General features: G+C 40.0%; 1 protein-coding gene across 3 annotated transcripts in view; it reads right to left on the bottom strand.

Moving 5' to 3' along the window:
* Positions 1 to 18,169, bottom strand: part of LOC102202802 (uncharacterized) — a 42,709-nt gene that overhangs the window by 4,997 nt on the left and 19,543 nt on the right. For 2 of the 3 annotated variants that reach the window (XM_005740451.1, XM_005740452.1), the window contains 6 exons: positions 4,022 to 4,223; positions 2,565 to 2,619; positions 2,312 to 2,402; positions 1,782 to 2,188; positions 1,272 to 1,424; positions 512 to 673 (listed from right to left, as the gene is read on the bottom strand). In XM_005740451.1, coding sequence (XP_005740508.1) covers positions 512 to 673; positions 1,272 to 1,424; positions 1,782 to 2,188; positions 2,312 to 2,402; positions 2,565 to 2,619; positions 4,022 to 4,149 — 996 coding nt within the window. In that variant the 5' untranslated portion in view covers positions 4,150 to 4,223. The remainder of the gene's footprint in view (positions 1 to 511; positions 674 to 1,271; positions 1,425 to 1,781; positions 2,189 to 2,311; positions 2,403 to 2,564; positions 2,620 to 4,021; positions 4,224 to 18,169) is intronic. The other variant, XM_005740453.1, reaches the window with a different exon arrangement.

An 18,169-nucleotide genomic window follows, 5' to 3' on the forward strand; every position in this document is an offset into this window, starting at 1 on the left:
ACACACACACACATACACACAAAGCTGGGCAGCCTGCCAAACTCTTACATAATCTATCTTTCCACCCTTTACTCAATATTACTGCGCTGCACAGCAAAGTGCAAAGGAGAGAAAGAGTCACACATGCACATGCATTTTTTAAACACCCTTAAATAAATCTCCTTAAAAACACAGTAATAGCCATCCCCATGCTCATAGGTGTTTATGAATACATCCCAACTGGCACATGCAACAATTTTAATAAAACAAATACAATTAAGATAGGATACAAAACAATAAAAACAGAACTTATTGAGGTCAGTGATGTGGTGAACGTGACCACTTCTGCTGTTGTTTCAAATTTTTTTAGCAATCCAAGAATACTAATCTTCAATCTGATTTTAGAAAGCTGTTTGTTTGTGGACAGTGCCCCCTGGTGGTAATCAGACAGCCTTACAGTTTGGAAAAGTGGGTGGATAGTTGGGCGTTATGATGGGTCGCATAGAGCATTCTGATTCAATAATTTCTCTACCTTTGGGAAGGAGTGAAGGTGAAATGGCTCCAGTTGTTTCCGTGGAAACTCTTGACTGCGATGTAGTGGAGGAGGACCAGCAGAGGGTGAATCACTCACGCTCGATTGGCTGTCTGACTGGCTGTCGACACCATTGTTTTCCTTCCTGTTTATCTTGTCAGCCTTGAGGTTTTGAATCATGATTGAAAACATTATATGCAGTTTTAATAAAAGTTTTTAATATAATAGACGATTTTAAAAAGCAGTGTAAAAGATTGAAAGCGAACGTCTTTATTCAATGAATTACACCAATTTTTAGTTAGTGTGTTTTCTTACTTGCACAACCTCCACTACTTAACATTACTACGGTGCGATACTTTAACCACCACTGATCATATCACTAACAATCTGCTACCCTTTTTCCTGACTGATTAGTGTCACGCAAACACATACTTCTGTAGAGACAACATCATGTGACATGACAAAAACATCACCTATCATCTAGTACCCACCGTAAATACATAAAAAAAAAAGTTTCCATTAGTCACAGTAGGTAACAAGATACATGAACGTACAGCTGAATCTGTGTCCTTTTATTACCTCAGGTTGGGCTTGCTGGAAGTTTTAAAGTGAATGCAGGTAAATGATTAAAGATTTACTCCTTATACTAAACTGACTTAGAATAGTTCCCTACTCATAGCTTTAATGAGGGAAACGCCACCTCTTTAATTTTAAAAGATACCAGCTTAAAACACTGATAAAAACAAATCAATGTAATTACCTTTCTAAACTTTCGTATAGATGCATACTCGGCTAAAGATGGATCTTGAACAGCCAGGGAATTCACAGAAGAGAGAGGTGACCTACTGACCCCACTTGCTCCATTACCTCGTCCCGTCATTGGTCCATTAATAGTGTCATTCCCTCTGCCACCCTGGGAGTAAAAAATATAAAATGGGAACAGAGAAAATATGTAAGCATTGCCTAAAATTATTAGCGTCAACCATCCAAAAACACACACAGACACACAAAAATTACATGCAAAGCACCCTAAGCTAATGTTGCATGAACAAGGCAATGATGCAAGCCATCTATATGCAAACAAACAGAGATTTTAGTTGTAATACTGGTTCTTGTGTGGCACATTTTATTTCACGTGACTAATAGCTGCTGTTAAACTGTTTAGTGCATGTACCTCCCCAGATGTTTTTCAGAGAAATGTACATGAATGCATGATTGCTCGTGAGCAAGTTGCTTTATATTTACAGCTATTTAAAATGCATGTACGTACGTTTGCGTGCCCGTTTCCACTCCGAGCTCCGCTGGCATGAGTAGAGGGGCTTTGAGGAGCCCTGGCTATAGCTGGAGCGTTGGCTGATGTGGTTGGTGGGGCAGAGGGTACTTTTGGGCCTTCCCGGACACCTACGCTTTCATATAGGCCATCATCCAGGTAGTGGGTAGGGGTGGGGTTATTGCGTAGGCCCACCTCAGTGTAGGTGTGATCTCTTGCTTCGCCTCCTCCTCCTCCGCCGCCTCCCCCTTCCCCTCCCGTTTCCCCTTCTCCCCCCTGGCCAGATCTCTGTGGACTGGTGGGGATCTGGGGGAGCTGTCGGCCGTGGGAGGGCCTCAGATCCGTCTGGGAGCGGCGACTGTGGAGAAGCAGGAGGTCCATACTAGCTGGACGGCTCTTACTAACAGCTGCGCAAAAGAGAAAGATGAGGGAGAAGCGGAAGGAGATGGTTGTGTCATGGCTGAAACAGTGTAACGGCTTATTGTAGTATATCATTTATTGTCACTTAAGAGCTGTTAGCCACCACTTACAGTTTCCATTGCAGGGAAAGCGATTGATCTCATGGAGCCTGGTGTCAGATTTACTCATGGAGTTGAGCTTTGGGTGGCGAAGGGTACCCTGCTGTCGTGCACACATGGACTTGTTAATACAGACGTAAAACATGCAAACGTATGCATGTGCATCTGTACTTAGCTTAGAGGAAAAAGAGCAGTGGCAGATAGAGAAGTGGAGAGAGGAAACGAAGAAGGGAGGAAAAGATAGAATAATGAAAAGATGTCTCACCATATTTACAGATGTCCCTTTCTCCCCGGCCGGAGGGTGCTTGCTTTTGCTTTTCCTGACACAAAATCAAAGTGAAGAAGGTCAACAGAAGCCAGTGGACAGAAAGAGAATATACACACACTCAGAGCAGATAGATACTATCAGCATCCAACTCTGGTTAGGGCATAAAAGTCCTCGGTTGATAACAAGAGCCCAGTAAAACATTGAACGAGCGTGACTCAGGCTTTTTTGCCAAAGTGGAGAATGACCTTCACTGCAATTTGTTTTCCAAGATAAGAGCAGGCAAGCTCACAATTATTAATATGTTGTTTGCTTTGTGCCGATTCTCTTTGCAATTTCACGTTACTTTCCTCTAGCATTAACCTCGTGAAGCAAATGTATGGAGTGCACTGTGGATCCCCGGAGGCTGTATCTATAGGAAACAGTTGATATGGCTGAGAGTGTGACGAGAAAACAAGAGCTCCTAGGTGCAGGTGCAAATGTGACAACAGTTCTACCCCCATCTCTGAGATCTGAGCTCTTACTGCTGTGCTGCAAAACAGAGCGCTGCAAACAGGTGCAGAAACCATACACTGCACCTTCTTATTATGCAAGTCGCTTAAAATAAATCTGAATATAAAAGGTGCCACGGGAAGTTGTGGCAGATCCATGTCACTGGAGCTAGATATTATCTCCTCTAGTAAGCTGGAAATCTTTTGTTCAAACATATGGCCATCATTGCCCAAGGAAACCACGAGAAGAGAGCTCCCCTTGGAGCTTTTCATAATAACATGGCACAGCAGAAGGGTTTAAGGTAAAAATGACGTGAAGGCATAAAGTCAGATCCACTGCAATCTTTGGAATTTAAAAGAACCTTACATCTTAAAAATCAGAAGCTTACATCTTCTTTACAATTTAACACTACTGCAGTTATGTTTTCATAAAACAAACGAGGTTCTCTCCACATGCTTGTCTTTGTATACCATAGCAACAAAACTGCAGTGCCTCTGATTGGTCTCTGAGGGCTCGGCAAAAAAGTCATAGGCTGTTCCATTGCTCCTGCCTGGCTCAGAGTCTAATCCTTTGTAAACCGTGGGGTGTCCCATTGCTTTTGCCTGCTGAGTAGTTTGCTGGAGAGGGATGACGTGATCCTGCTCTGACTCTGGCCTGTCTCGTCAGTGTCCTGTAAACATCATTTCATCTGATCCGACACTCGCAGCCATTAACATTCATTAGCGCCACTCTGCTCAAAGCAGGGGATAAATGAGATGGAGAGGAAGGATGTAGAAGTGAAAAGAAAGGAAGGAGGAGAAGAGTTCAGAAGAAGCAGAGACACATAAAAGAAAGAGGGGATAGCGAGAGTAATTTGGGAGGGCACTAAAGCAAGAAGCTGCAAAGATCATAAAACTGGCCGTTCATCATTTTATTCCACGGCCTACTTATACCACATTTCAATGTCACGTGACCACAAATCATACCTTTGGCAGCCGACGCAGACAAGGACGATCAGGATGGTGACCACGAAAGCAGACGCTGCTGCAATGGCTCCCAGTAGAAGCAGGTTTTGGTAGGTAAGGTTGTCTTGAGAGCCCCCTTGTCTTTCCATGACACCCACTCCGTTTTGCTCACTTCCTTACTCAAGCTTAAACTCTTCCGCTCACACCGTCTGCTAAGGAAAACCTGCAAAGATAGAGGACAAGGATAAAGCACGCGATACAACATATGAGTGACATGAGAGATAAGAAAGCAAAATGCTGCCTAGAACAAGGTGAAAAAATGTGCGTGTGTGTTTGTGTGTGTGCTCCTGGTTTGCCTCTGGCTCTTTGTCACTGTCTCATTCTGACATATCAGTTTCTATTTTTGACTCAGTCGAATAATGCACAGAAAATAGAACACCTTACAAAGCAGCAGCTACGAGCACGCCAAAATTTGTTTCATCACATTCTTTCTTTTTGCTGTTAAAAAAAGATCAAATGATACCGTAACATTCATTTGACTAACCAGAGAGATTCTTGCAGTTAGTTTAACAGGAAAAACCAACTGAGCTCCCAAGAGTGTGGCCTCACTGACGGAAGGACCAGGCTCGCTGCTGCTACACTCCATTTGCCTGCAGAATTCTTTTTCTCATATCACAAGTGGCTCAAACACTGACGAGCAAAATGTTTCAGTTTTAATAATGAAGTGTACGACATACAAGGTAGGATTTTCACTTCAGGTCTTTTTATATAATTTACTTCACAAACACACTCAATTTGATTTACATAAGCCTTAAATGAGATTCGTTTTCCAAAATGTGCTGCCTACTATCAGGTTAAAATGTGTTAATATCAGCATATTATTAAGTATAGTACATCAACAAGGTTGCAGTAATGACCAATTTTTATAATAAATTGAGTATTTTACAAACTAGGCTGAATTTATTTTATACCTGTGCATTTGTGGGAGTATGGTACTTCTATTTGAAAGTGGTATGGAGTACAGTATGTAGTAAAGGAAAAGTTAATTCTTCCTCCAATTGCATTTCTGTGAATATATTTTTATAGATGGACTGCATTCATAAACTTTACCGAACAGTACAGAGAGAGGTGTCGGGGAGACACAAACATCACGGTGAGATGAGTCAGATATTTCAGTGATTTTACCCTGTCTGTTTCCTAGTGCGGTATATTTAGGTTCAGCCAAAGTGACAATCGAGGAAAATGATCAGTGAAATTGCAGCAAGCTGATATAACCTACTTTCTGTATGCTCTATTAAGGATACTGATACGCTAACTATTTAATTACGCTAATGATCTTTAGCTTTTAGTGCACTAAGCTGCAGTATTGGTTTTATTCCAAGCAGAATATTTTAGTGTTTTGCCCAGTTAAGTTATTTTTAATATAAATGAACCTTACATTTCAGTTACTACAGGACAGCCTAGCTTTCAAAAAGAGACTCACACTTTTGACGAATGTCTTACTTAATGAAAAATGCTAGATGCTTTTTAATGATATTTACCAGTACTATATGATCAGTACAGTTAACATACACATACCAGTATAATGTTTTTATGTTGATATTATTATTATTATTATTATTTTTACTAGAGGCTGACTATTAGTAGCTCTTTGCCAATATACTGGTACTGCAAAGAAGACGAAATGGGACAAACACATTTCAACCATGTTATGAGTGTTGTGGTTGCATAGTGTGTCCACAAAGGCAACAGCCAACTGATCCGAGCAGAGCTAGATGGACCAAAGTAAGATTATTTCTATACTACATACACACATACACACGTACATACATCAGCCAATATATGAGATCCAAGTCCAAATATCTGCACTGGTATCAGTTTCAAAACTCATATATCGATTGGGCTTTATTTTTAAGTATATTGTGTCTTCACTTGAACAGAGAATTTATACCTTGTGCTAATTTACTTCTTTCAGCTTTAACGGGCCACATTGTTGCAAGCTAACCCTAGAAGTCAGCTATGGTTATCTAGTTAGTCTGCAGTGTTAAGTTATCAGTGTCAATATTTAACACGAACTAATGTCTACTCATATCTTAAGTAAGTTAAGTGAACATCTAAGCTTAATTTTGCAAAAGGCTGCTTCATCTATCTCTAAAACCTGAACTGAATATAGTCCAAATATACTCGGAATTACTAACTTATCAGCCCAAGTTATTAGGAATAAGGCACAGAAGCGCACACGAACACACTATATGCTTTGCATTCTTCTAGAAACACAGACAATGGCATCCATGCGGTTAAGGATTGCATCCAAGTGACAAAGCGTACAGTGCACAGAAAGAGGTCATGGCAGGCTGTATACAGCTGTACATAATGTGTGTGAGAGAGTGATTCTGGAACATACCACCACAGGATCTGGCTCTGGCTTCCTGTTTCTTGGAGATAAAACTACATCTTTTCCATGTCCTCTTTTTTCTCATCTGTCTCTCTCTCTCTCTAGATCTGCTTTCCTCTCTCTCTTTCTCTATCTGTCTGTCTGCATAACCCTGCAGATATGTGAGGCGATGCACAGCGAATGAATTAGCAGAGCAGAGGCCTCAGACAGCCCTTTATGGAATAGACAGACAGGCAGGCAGAGTACATCACAGTGGAGAGAGGGGGGGGAATGAGGCAGAAAATGAATGAAGGCAAATGGTAAGAGAGAGGTGGTCAGACACGGGAGCAAATGAGTGGAGATGAAAGGGGAGAATGGTGGAAGATATGCAAGAAAATGGGGGGAAGACTGGGAAAGAGGGGAGCGCACTTCAAACGCGAAGGAGGAACGAGGAGGGAAGGGTGCAATAAACAGTGGGGGAGGGAAGAGAGAAAAGAGAGTGATGAGACTGGGAGGATGAGGACAGCAGAGAAATGCCGTGGAAGCCTTAGAGAATGTGCGATCTACGCGGGAGTATGGAGGGGGGCGCAGAGAGGGAGAAAAAGGAGTCGATGAGAAGGAGGTCATCAGCGGTCTGTTTCTGCCTGCATTTTGTCAGCCCCCTTCTGAAATATTCAGAGGAGAAACACATACGACGGGTGTGTTTCTGAACTGCCAGCGAACACAATGCAAGACGGGAGCACATGTCTAGCAGCATACTTAACAGTACGCGAAGCTCACAAGTGGTGAACAAGCCTCAGAAGGAGGAGGAGAGGCAGTTCCTGCACGACGCGCAACGCCCCTGCAGCATGCTCAACAGTGACACACAGTTAGGGTGCAAGAATGTTTATTCCAGCATCTGTCTTCATTTCAGAAGATTACGTGTAAAATGATGACAGTGATAATAACAGCATATTGAGAAAGATGACAATGGTGGTGATAGCCCTATTGAGGCCCGCTGCTGGTGATTATAATATAGATGTCAGCAATGATGATGAAAGGTGCAGTAGCTAATACTGATGGTAATGGTACTGATGATAATGAGTAAAGAGGTCAAAGGGATTGTTACAAAGACACACTGAGGTGCGGATGCAAGCAGCAGAACTGAGAGAGCAGCAAGCAGGATGCAGCGGTGCAGCACAACCACAGGGTGGAAGGTTTCCTCTGTGTGTCTCTGAGACTCACATACACACACACAAACACGCACACAGAGAACATAAAACAATTTCTGTGTTACAAATGCCAGTATTTGGATTGCACAATCACTTTGCAAATAAAAAGTCAAATCGTCACACTATTTAACCCTCTAACGTGCAAATGGGGTCTGGCAAGCTTGTGCAGCCTTGTGATTTTGCAATCTCTGCTTAACTAAAGCTAATTATAGATTCCACTTTTAGCTGCTTAAAATAGACTGATGAAAAAAAAAAACATCAGCAAGTTTTTCAGGTGCGTGGAAATCTGTTTTAGAGACCAGCAGAGGAAATTTATCAGACTGGTTTCTGCAAATGAATAACTACAACCATTTTTAGTCATTATCCCTTTAATTAGATATTTAAAAAAATCATTATCAACAAGCTACTTTATGAGCAATGTTTTTTTTACTATGAACTGACCTACTACATCAAAAGTGGGCTTTTTTGTAAAGTTTCAAAATAAACATAACCTGGCTCACTTGCATCTCTAAGATGACATTTATATTTCTCTTTAAATTGTGGATTGCATCATGGGTTGTTATACAATTTTAATAACTTTCAGTAGTCAAGATTTGTTGGGTCAGCTTCCTGTGAAGGCTAGCTTTAACCCCTCATTAGGCAGGGAACCATGTATGCTAACATCAAAATTAGCCTCCCCATGCTTCTCTGTGAGGTTGTAGAACCACATGGCTTTCTCCCAGTTAAAAAGCAAAGATCTGAACAAACATGAGCCCAGAGTATTTTAAACTCAAAATGTGTTTTTATTTATTTTTTTGCCTTTTATTATTCTTACACCCAGTTCATTTTTAGACATACACCAGATGCATTCAGTAAGCCATAACACATAACTCTGGACAGTAGTGCTTAATAGTACACTGGATGTTGCCAAAGGTTGGTATAACAATATACAGTGATACAGTAAGAAGTTTACTTCACCCATAGACATTTTCAAACAATCAAATATGTGTGCGTTCTTAAGTTTTATGACCTTATAGCAGTTTTTATTATACGTACTTATATTGCATATACTAGTGTATATTTATGCTGTGAGACTTGGTGCAGCTAAAATTGATTTAGTAATCCAATATTGGGATTTATATAGTTTTGATGAAATTTTGTGTAGGAAAAAAATTAAGTGGTACCACTTAATGTTATATATTTACGATTTATTTGTCAACGTATTTTGTTGTCAGTGGATCTGCACTTTACTGTTACAGTTTCACTTCAAAGTGGGATATCAATACTGATTAAAAAAAAATCTTCTTTTGCAACTGTGATCTTCCCTTTTATGGAAAAAAGAGGATGTTGCTGTGCCAGACTATCAACTACCATGCCAGAGAATAGTTCAAGCTGTATTTGGATTTATACACATGCTTAATTCGGTGTTTATGAAAGAGCTTAAAGAGCTGCCACATTACAGCAGTTTCACCAAGTGCTATGAAACAGTTCCCTATGACTGGACAGGACTGCACTGTGTGCTATATTTCTGACAAGTGCGAGTATCAGTAAAGATAAATATTCCTAAATAATAATTATTTTGCCTTAAATGTGTGAGAAATCATATAATTGACCTTGATTTGCAGCATAAAGATATTAAAAAAAGGGGGGCTGTGCCATATCATATTGTCTGCGATAACATCATGTACATTTTTATGTGATATAAAAGTGTCGCATCGCGATATTACATGCCACTAGCTGTGCTCACTAGTTGCAGTCCATATGATATGATTACATGGTGGAAAAGCATAACTGTAGCCAGCTGGTTAAACAGCTCAGCGTAAGTAAGATGGAACATCCAAGGTAGAAAATATATCTCAACTGTATTATCTGACAATATTCTGCAGCTTCTGAAGTGTTACAAGGTTAAGTTAGTGTTAAACTAATGTGTCGAGCAGTTATTTTATACTTTGACTTAAAATTTACAAAGAAAACATGACCTAGGCTACTTTTCTGTTTAAGTTGATTTGTGCTTTATCACTGAATACAATGCTGTGTCACTGTAATACTGCTGCAGACATCTCGTACGTTCACTCTTTGAATTACATAGTGTGTCATCATTGGTGGTAGCTCATTTGCTTACACTTGCTGTAGTCTGTAAGCTGCAAGCATTAATAAAATGTTGTTCAGTAATTATTTTTTCTATATCGTCAGAAATATTAAAGCAAATTTCATTTAAATATTGTGATTCAATTTTAAGGCTGTATCGCCCAGCTTACAAAAGTAAGAAAAAAATAAATAAATAAAAACAATTTTAAATCACATCATATCCTCCAATAACACACGAGGGTCGAAATTTTACATTTCCAAGTATTTCAATGAGTGCACTGAAAGAGTTCACTGAAAGAGCAGAAGAGCTGAATAGAAATGACTTCAATACCAACAGCACCAAATGTTGCACAAAGCACAAGCTGGACGGCTTTGGGGAGTCTGAGTATATATTAAGTATATTAAGGTTCGCCTCAGCATTTCAACAGTGATTCCCTGCAGTCATCCAAAATTAAAGAAATCTGTGCAGCTGCTCTTCTTCTTCTTGTATCCTAGAATGGCTCTCTTATAACGACTTACATAAGGTTACTTACATTACTTAGTTTCTGATTTGACAAGCTTTGCGAAACAGACATTTTTGGAGCATCACGTGCGTAAACACAATGCAGAACATGGAAGTAAAAATATTATGTAAAAATAAATCTATTTTGTATTTTACTGATTAAATTATTTTGACAATGCAGCACCAACTTCTCTGCCATTGGTCTCCATTAAGCATAAAAAACATACTGTATAATGAAGATGTTAATTAACGCTCACCATAACACACATGGTCATGTTTATGCACCATCAAACTGGACAGATTACACATCACAACCACAGTATTTCACCAAGGAGAGAAATGAACCTTTTTGTTTCCATCAATCACATCACTATCTTTGATTTGATGCCCGCCACTAACTAAAGTTGATGAATCTATTTGATAAATGTGGGGAAAAACAGAACACTACAAAACAAAGAGGAAAATCACTCTCTGCCTACATCCCCACTGCATAAACTATTATTCTAAAACTTAAGCATAATAATATCCAATATCACATCAGTACTAAGAATGAGTGTGTAAATGAGAAAAGACATTAATGTTACCATAAATAACCTCATAAATTAAAATCCTGTAATATCATAAACATATTCTTTATTTCAGTAAATTATCCAAAAATAGACTATAAGTTAAAAAGGACACTCTTACCATTAGTGGGGTAGAATGAACTATTAATATGGCAATACATTATAATGATTCCTCTTCAGGTACAATTATTGACAGAGTAGTAACAAATATCAGTACTTCAGAAAAACACGCAGTCACTGAACTGCACACCCAACAGTTTCACCAGAGTTAGTATTTTATGAGTTCTCATGCAGCTTACTTAATGAAAGTGAGCAAAAGCTGCAGCGAAGAAGAAGAAACTCACTTTGGGTAAACAATATTGAAATTAAATAACACAATCCTGACATTAAAGAACAAACTAACACCACAGTGTAGTGAATGAAGACACAATTTCAGCTTCTTCGGGTGTATTTTCATCTTCGGTTACATAGATATTAAGATTCATTTTAAACTATTGCTGTATTTTCAATTCAATTTTATTGATAGCGTTAAATCGCGGCAACAGTCAGTTGCCTCAAAGCGCTTTATATTAGATAGATACAGATACAGACTGTACAATGAATGTTATTTTGATGCCATAGCCACTGTGGGCAACACTTTGTGATAGAATGATAGTAATAATTTATTAATAGCTCAAATAAGAAATAAACAATAATAAAACAACAAAAAACTAAGATGTCGCTAACAAGACTGCTTGGTTAAATTTACTTATGTAACTATATAGTTACAATCAGGAATAGTATCAGAGTTTTAGCAGGTAATTCGACATTAAAAACTTATCAGTAAAGCTGTAACATCTGGAAAACCTGTCAACATCCCACAAACTATTTTTACACACACACACACACGTAACAGTAAAAGCCAAACGTAACAACACGTGACAGTATGCAGTGTTTTATTCATAGATGACGATCATTTCCACCTTTTTTCGCTATTTATAGTTTGGCTGGTGTTTTAAAAAAAACATTGTTTTACCTCAACAAAGTTTTTTATCTCATCGTTTTTCTCTTAAAATAAGTTTCAGATTTGGCCATTTTGTTCCCAAAAACTACGCAAAGAGACTTTTTTTGGTTGGCATGACTGTCAACTTCAGTTGAAAATAGTCACGAAGAAAACTGACGACGACTCGCTGATTGACAGCTTGCTGTTGAACGCTTTTGTATTTTGGTAACTTTGAGCAGCACCAATAACCTTTTCAGAGATGGATATCTCAAAACCTCAGTATGTAAAACCGAAACTGTCTACATTGCTAGACAGGTGAGTTAAATTTTCTTTTCCCTCCAATTCCCACGTTGGCCACTGTCTCTTCTGTCCCCAAGCTTATTGAATTTATCACATAAAGACTCCACCGAACCCCACTGTTCCCTCTTCACACTTGATTAATAAAGCCAGCATTCATGCAATTTTTGTAAATGCAGCCAGACAAGGCTGATATGCCCCTGCCATGATCCTGAGCACAGCTTTCAACCTCTGTCATCACATTAGGACAAATTCAACTAAGTGATTATTAATCAACGGCAACAATGGAGTTCTGAGATATGAGGGTTGCTGCGTAAGTGTGTGGGTCTTTGTGAATGAGGGAGTGTGCAGCACTGCTCTTTCCCAATAAATCAACACATCAGTTACAGGCCACCAATGCCCATCGAGTGATATGACATATTTTCACAGCACCGACTTGTAACTAAACAGTCTGTCCTCTTTACTTCCCACCTCCAAATCAATCAATAATGCCATTTGAAGATCAGTCATTGAAGCACGCATTATCTGTGTTTGACAGAAATAGATGGCAATCATAGAAAGAAAGAGGAGAGTGTAGAGGACAACATGCCTTATGAGGCAAGTTCATCAGAGGCCTGTAGTGCAGCATATTACAGCTAAAAGGAGACGCGGAATCACATCATGTCCGTGGCAATCTCAGGCCCCGCGGGACACCGCTACGCTGCGCATAACAACATGGACTGATGGGGAGACAGCAGTAAAAAGGGAAAGAGACGCACAGGAAGGCAGGTGGGGTGGAGGGATGGGGGTGCGCAGCTTAACCCTCTGACATTTTTGCCATCAGCTAAGCCTCACTAACACACACGGACACACACACACAGGCACAGGACTAAGACCTTGTACAGGAACTTGAAAATTCAGTTTGCAATTTAATGCCTATCCCGAAGTGACCTGTTACAAACGGTCGCATAAAAGATCAAGTGAATTTAACCTGCTGAGCTTTTGTCCTGGACTAACGTTCTAATCTCATAACCAAGAACAAATATGATTTGGACTCTGCTAAAAGCTTACTAAGCATACTTTCCTTAATGAGCAAAAGCATTAAGTGACAAGTGTAGGGTCAGTTTTTTTGGTTTTGTTTCAGAATAGCCTGTTTATTTATGAGATATAAATAAATATGTTATATATATATTAATTTTGGAGGGGAAATTCTACATTTTTTTGACATTTTAAAAATTAAGTAAAAAAAAAAAATTACAATTGTTTTTTTTCCTCAGTTAGGTTCTAACTTCATGAACATCAGTATCCGGCTCTGCAGCTCTGGCACTGCTGCTGACAGTTATCCTTTGCTGAGCTGCTGAATGTGTCTTTCTTGCACAGAATGTATGACTTTTCTCTGTTGACCACAAGATCATCAACTGCCATTTCACCTAAGCCCTACATTACTTGTGATTTAATATGTTCACTTATTAAACATTCAAATAATTCCAAAATCATGCCACATATTCAAAACCCCTTTGCTGTACACATTTAAAAATTTACAGCCAGGCACGCACTTTGCTGATGCGGTGATCTGTCTATGAGATGAATGGTCTGCTTTGTCTTTCCCTAAATTCAACCACGGGTGTCGTCTTATTTTCAAGGCCCTCTCTCTCTCAGCTATCCATTTTTTATTTACAGACCTACATCCGTCATAAAACTACTGGTAGTCACTGCCTTCGCTCCCAGGCGTTGTTCCTTTTATGTATCTACAAAGCATTTACTGAATTAGGAAAGAGCATATTCAAATTTGCTTGGAATCAGGTGCAAAAATCTACCGATTTAGTATTATGTTAACACTTCACCTGTGCACCTGTGACGACTGTGTGACAATTCAGTTGTGTTTCTGTAGCTTTAAAGTTTATAATATTGTATGTTTTTACATGTCACTGTCCATCTTTTGCATACATACAGTCTTTTTTATGTTTTGCTGTGTGCCCATTATTGTGTAATCCATGGTAACTAAACAGACTGCTGCCCATCCCTGAGCCTGGTTCTGCTGGAGGTTTCTTACAGTTAAAAGGGAGTTTTTCCTTCCTGCTCTTGCCAAGTGCTTGCTCAAAGGGGGTCATTTGATTGTGGGGGTTTTCTCTTTATTGCTGTAGGGGGACTACCTTTTAATATAAAGTCCTTGACTTGAAACTGCTGCTGCTGCGATTTGCCACTATATAAATCAAATAACATTGAAGTGAAATGAATTGACAAGACATGCTAATTTGAGATGCTAATTTGAGATTTTTGATCTGTATAATTACTATTACCCTTATTAAATGAAGGTTAAATAACATCCATCCATCCATTCGCTTCCGCTTATCCTTTTCAGGAGCCTATCCCAGCTGTCATAGGGCGAGAGGCGGGGTACACCCTGGACAGATCGCCAGTCTGTCGCAGGGCTAACACACAGGGACAGACAACCAGTCACACTCACATTCACTCACACATTCACACTTAGTGGCAATTTGGATTATCCAATTAACCTATCCCCAGAAGCTGCATGTCTTTGGACGGTGGGAGGAAGCCAGAGTACCCGGAGTGAACCCACGCAAACATAGGGTTAAATAACATAAATAAATGAATAAAAATAAAAGATTTTCATATTTTTCACATTACATTATATTTACATTTTGTCTACTACATCTACTGATACTCTGCATTTATGTTTTTTAACCAATTACATGGATCAAAACCCATCACATTACTAACAGACTTACTAACACCATCCAAGAACTAAACTCGCATATTTGTCCATGCCACAGCCCTGCATACTTGTCCAAAATCAACAGTGTAGTTTATTTTCTCAGCTTGACAAACGTGCCAATTAATGCTGTTTGTGTAGCGTTTGATAAAACCTGCAGACCTAACATTACTCAGAACATGATAGGAAATAGCTAATCTAGAACTGCCTTTTAAAAGATTCGTCAGAAGAGGGACGGACTAATGTTTTGTTAGATTTAGTCTTCTTATAGGATTTGCTTTGAGTACAGAAACTACAGAATAATGTCAGGCTTATCCTTTAGCCTTAAGGCTGTGATGGGACTAACTATGATTTTATTGCATCACACAGCATTTGCATTACATCGTCACAAAGCGTATTATGTAATTCAAATGTAAATAAATGATATTTTGCACATTATGGTGCACTTTGGATACGCTGTGCTGATTAAAGGCCCTTGTTGTTTGTCTGCCATTATAAATCTTAAGGGCACTTGGTTTAAAATGTTAAACAGGTAAACATTTCTAAAATCCGCTCTCTGCTATTCTCAGCAGAGGACAGTTGGCAGCTCTACCCCGGTTGCTGTTGGGTATAAAGAACTGTTTGTTTTATCTGTTCCACACCCGATCGAGCGCCTATGATGTCCTCGAACGGCAGCCCTTGTGTTGTTTTATTTTTAGAGTTACACAGGGTTTTGACATTTCACTTGTTTGCCTCATCCTTTGTCGCATGGCGAAATCTTTCCACCATAACACAACAAAGAAAATCCCAGAGGTTGCTCAACAGATTTCTTTGTTTCTCTGAGTTTCGGAGGGGGTGGGATACGTGTTTGTTTTAACTGCAGAATGCAGGATGTGCAGAGCAAATAAAATTTACCATGAATTGGTGGGAGTTGAATAATAAAGTGTGAGAAATGAAACCATTAGCGTATCTACTGCCTGAAAGCTAATGCTGAATGGGAGCATTTTCTCTTGATGTATATGTAAATTTCAGAGCTGACAGGAAGTGTGTGTGAAATCTTCTGAGTATAAAGAGGCTGTGCAGGTCAAGCTAATAAAAATAGGAGGAATAGACTCAATACAATTTGTTCCGTTCCTGCTTTGTGAGTGCACAGAGGACAGTTCCAGTGAGAGACTACATAAGCTGCAAATACAGTATAGTGCTGATCCTACAGACTCAGGGAAGGCAAGACCCCATTTTCCTCTCACTTGACTCGACTTAATTAACCAGAATGAGTCAGAAGCAACACTCAGGATTTAAGATTTGTCCTTATGGGATTGGGGATCTCTCTCGCTTTCTCTCCCTCACTCCCTGTTTTCCCCTCTCCCTCTCTAACTCTCTGTTTATGGTTGACTTCAGTGCTAACTTCCTGCTCATTACTTTAATGATGGTTCTACTGTGAGCTTATGCTCACGAGTGCAGTTTGCTTTTTAACACTGCAGTTTGGGAATAGCAAGAAACGCACACACACACACACACATGCAGAGAAACTCATGCATACAGTGACAGAGAATCAAATGAAATCAAACTACTATGTATGCATTATGTATGTGCGTTGTTACTAAAAAGAAAAGCTCCAAAATTCAAGAATCTTTCACACTATGTATCACCATCCGACTTGCATGCTATCCGCAGTGTTCTGCGACCATACATGCTCACGTTTCCCGAGAATAAAAGAGTTAATAACAGACGGGAAAGTAAATGGGAAGAAGGGTAGAGTGCGTCAAACGTCTCTTTTTCTCTTCTGAAGTATCAGCAGAACTCCGTACATAACTGTAATACAGAGAAAGAGTCTGACAGACAGATATATCCAACCCCAGCTCTCTGCTTTTGCTTTAGATGCATTATTCATCTGTGTGCCAATTTGGAGGAACCCTCCCAATTCCCCAGCTGGCAGCAAAAAGACGAGAAGCGCGAGAGAGAGAAAGAGAGAGAAAGAGAGACAGGCAGACTAGAGAAAAAGAAGTCGCCGCAAGAATGTCAGAAAAAAAGAAAGACAGAGAAAGAGAGAGAAGAGGGAGAGGAAAACACCAGAACAAAGAATGGGTGAGACAGATGCAGTAAAGCAGGATTGGGAATGGCTCAATCTCTCAGCTGCAATGTAGTGAAACATCCAAACAGGATTTCGAATGATCCAGGGAGACTTCTCCCTACATGTTTTAATATTCCCAGCTCTGTTTGACTCGTCTGCACAGAGCAGATTAATGACGATTTCCACACTAAAGACTCTTAACCCCTTAGAAAACACATAGGAAGCAAAGAGCAGGGGCATGAGGCTCACTTCTTTTTGCCTGAAACCAAACTGCACACTATCGCTAAATCCCAGTTTCACACACGCAGCAGTGTAAATGTCAGTGCAAGCGTGCTGTCAAACATATGCAAACACTTGCTTAACTGCATGATGACACCAGAAACTCACCATTTTTTTCACAGCATGCTCCATCATCATCTCTTACTACCTTGAGTGTCTTGATAATGTCATCCCTGCACTCCCTCCCAGTAAACCCCATCACGCTGACAGCTGTGGAAGCTATCCATCCTGGGACAGCCTGCCCCAGATTTAACCCTATCTCACCCTCGCCCTCTTTTCAGGTTTGTTACCTATTATGGCAAAACACTGCCACATGAACAGAACAGATTACAGCCCAGCAGAAGATAAAATGGTCACTCACAGTAGCACCTCCTCGCCGTGATGAATGTGGGCGTGTATGAGGGGGAGGGGGAGTGGCGGGCTAACTGTGTGGGGCTGGATCAGCGGGATTGCTGTTTAATCTGCTGCTGTCTCCCCATAACGGAACACCGGGTGTTTAGACCCAACAGCTGGTTGAGTCCACCCCCAAGCCTGTGTTACTGCAGCACTAACACTTACTCTTCAAAGGTTTCCTCCTTATTATATAACCTCACTTTTATACTGTACAGCACACAGTACAGTATATGTACCATATCTGATAGGTGATCTGCCACATACGTGATCATTTCCACCGTAGTGTTATGAAACAGCATTAACCAATCGCGCTCCCGTGGAGGGCGTTGGCTTGTGCTTCTCCGCTGAAGGATCTGTCAAAATGTGGAGCTGCTCAGAGGATTCGCCTGTCAGATTTGGCCTTATTTGTCACTTTGCTGTGATTCTGCTCCCTCAGCTTTGTCATGTCACCGTTTCGACTGCTTCAGAGGGCTCCTGGGAGGTGCTCGCTGGGAGAATATATGCCAGGCGTTGTAGCTGATTTACATCAGGTCAGTCCTCTCTGAGACAGATGGAATGCTTAAGCTCTGCACAAAACACTAGTTATGATTATTTAAACAACTACGATAATCTCCAGAGCTGCTGTTACCACAATCAAACTACAGAAACAGGTCGTGTCCTATATTTAGCAACGACAGTTTATGGGAAAATATGTCAGGTTGCAGTACTATTGGAAAACTGTAATATATATATATA

The sequence above is a fragment of the Pundamilia nyererei genome, unplaced genomic scaffold, assembly GCF_000239375.1.
Source record: "Pundamilia nyererei isolate P.nyererei 1_Seehausen unplaced genomic scaffold, PunNye1.0 scaffold00100, whole genome shotgun sequence".
In the NCBI taxonomy this organism is placed as follows: Eukaryota; Metazoa; Chordata; class Actinopteri; order Cichliformes; family Cichlidae; genus Pundamilia; species Pundamilia nyererei.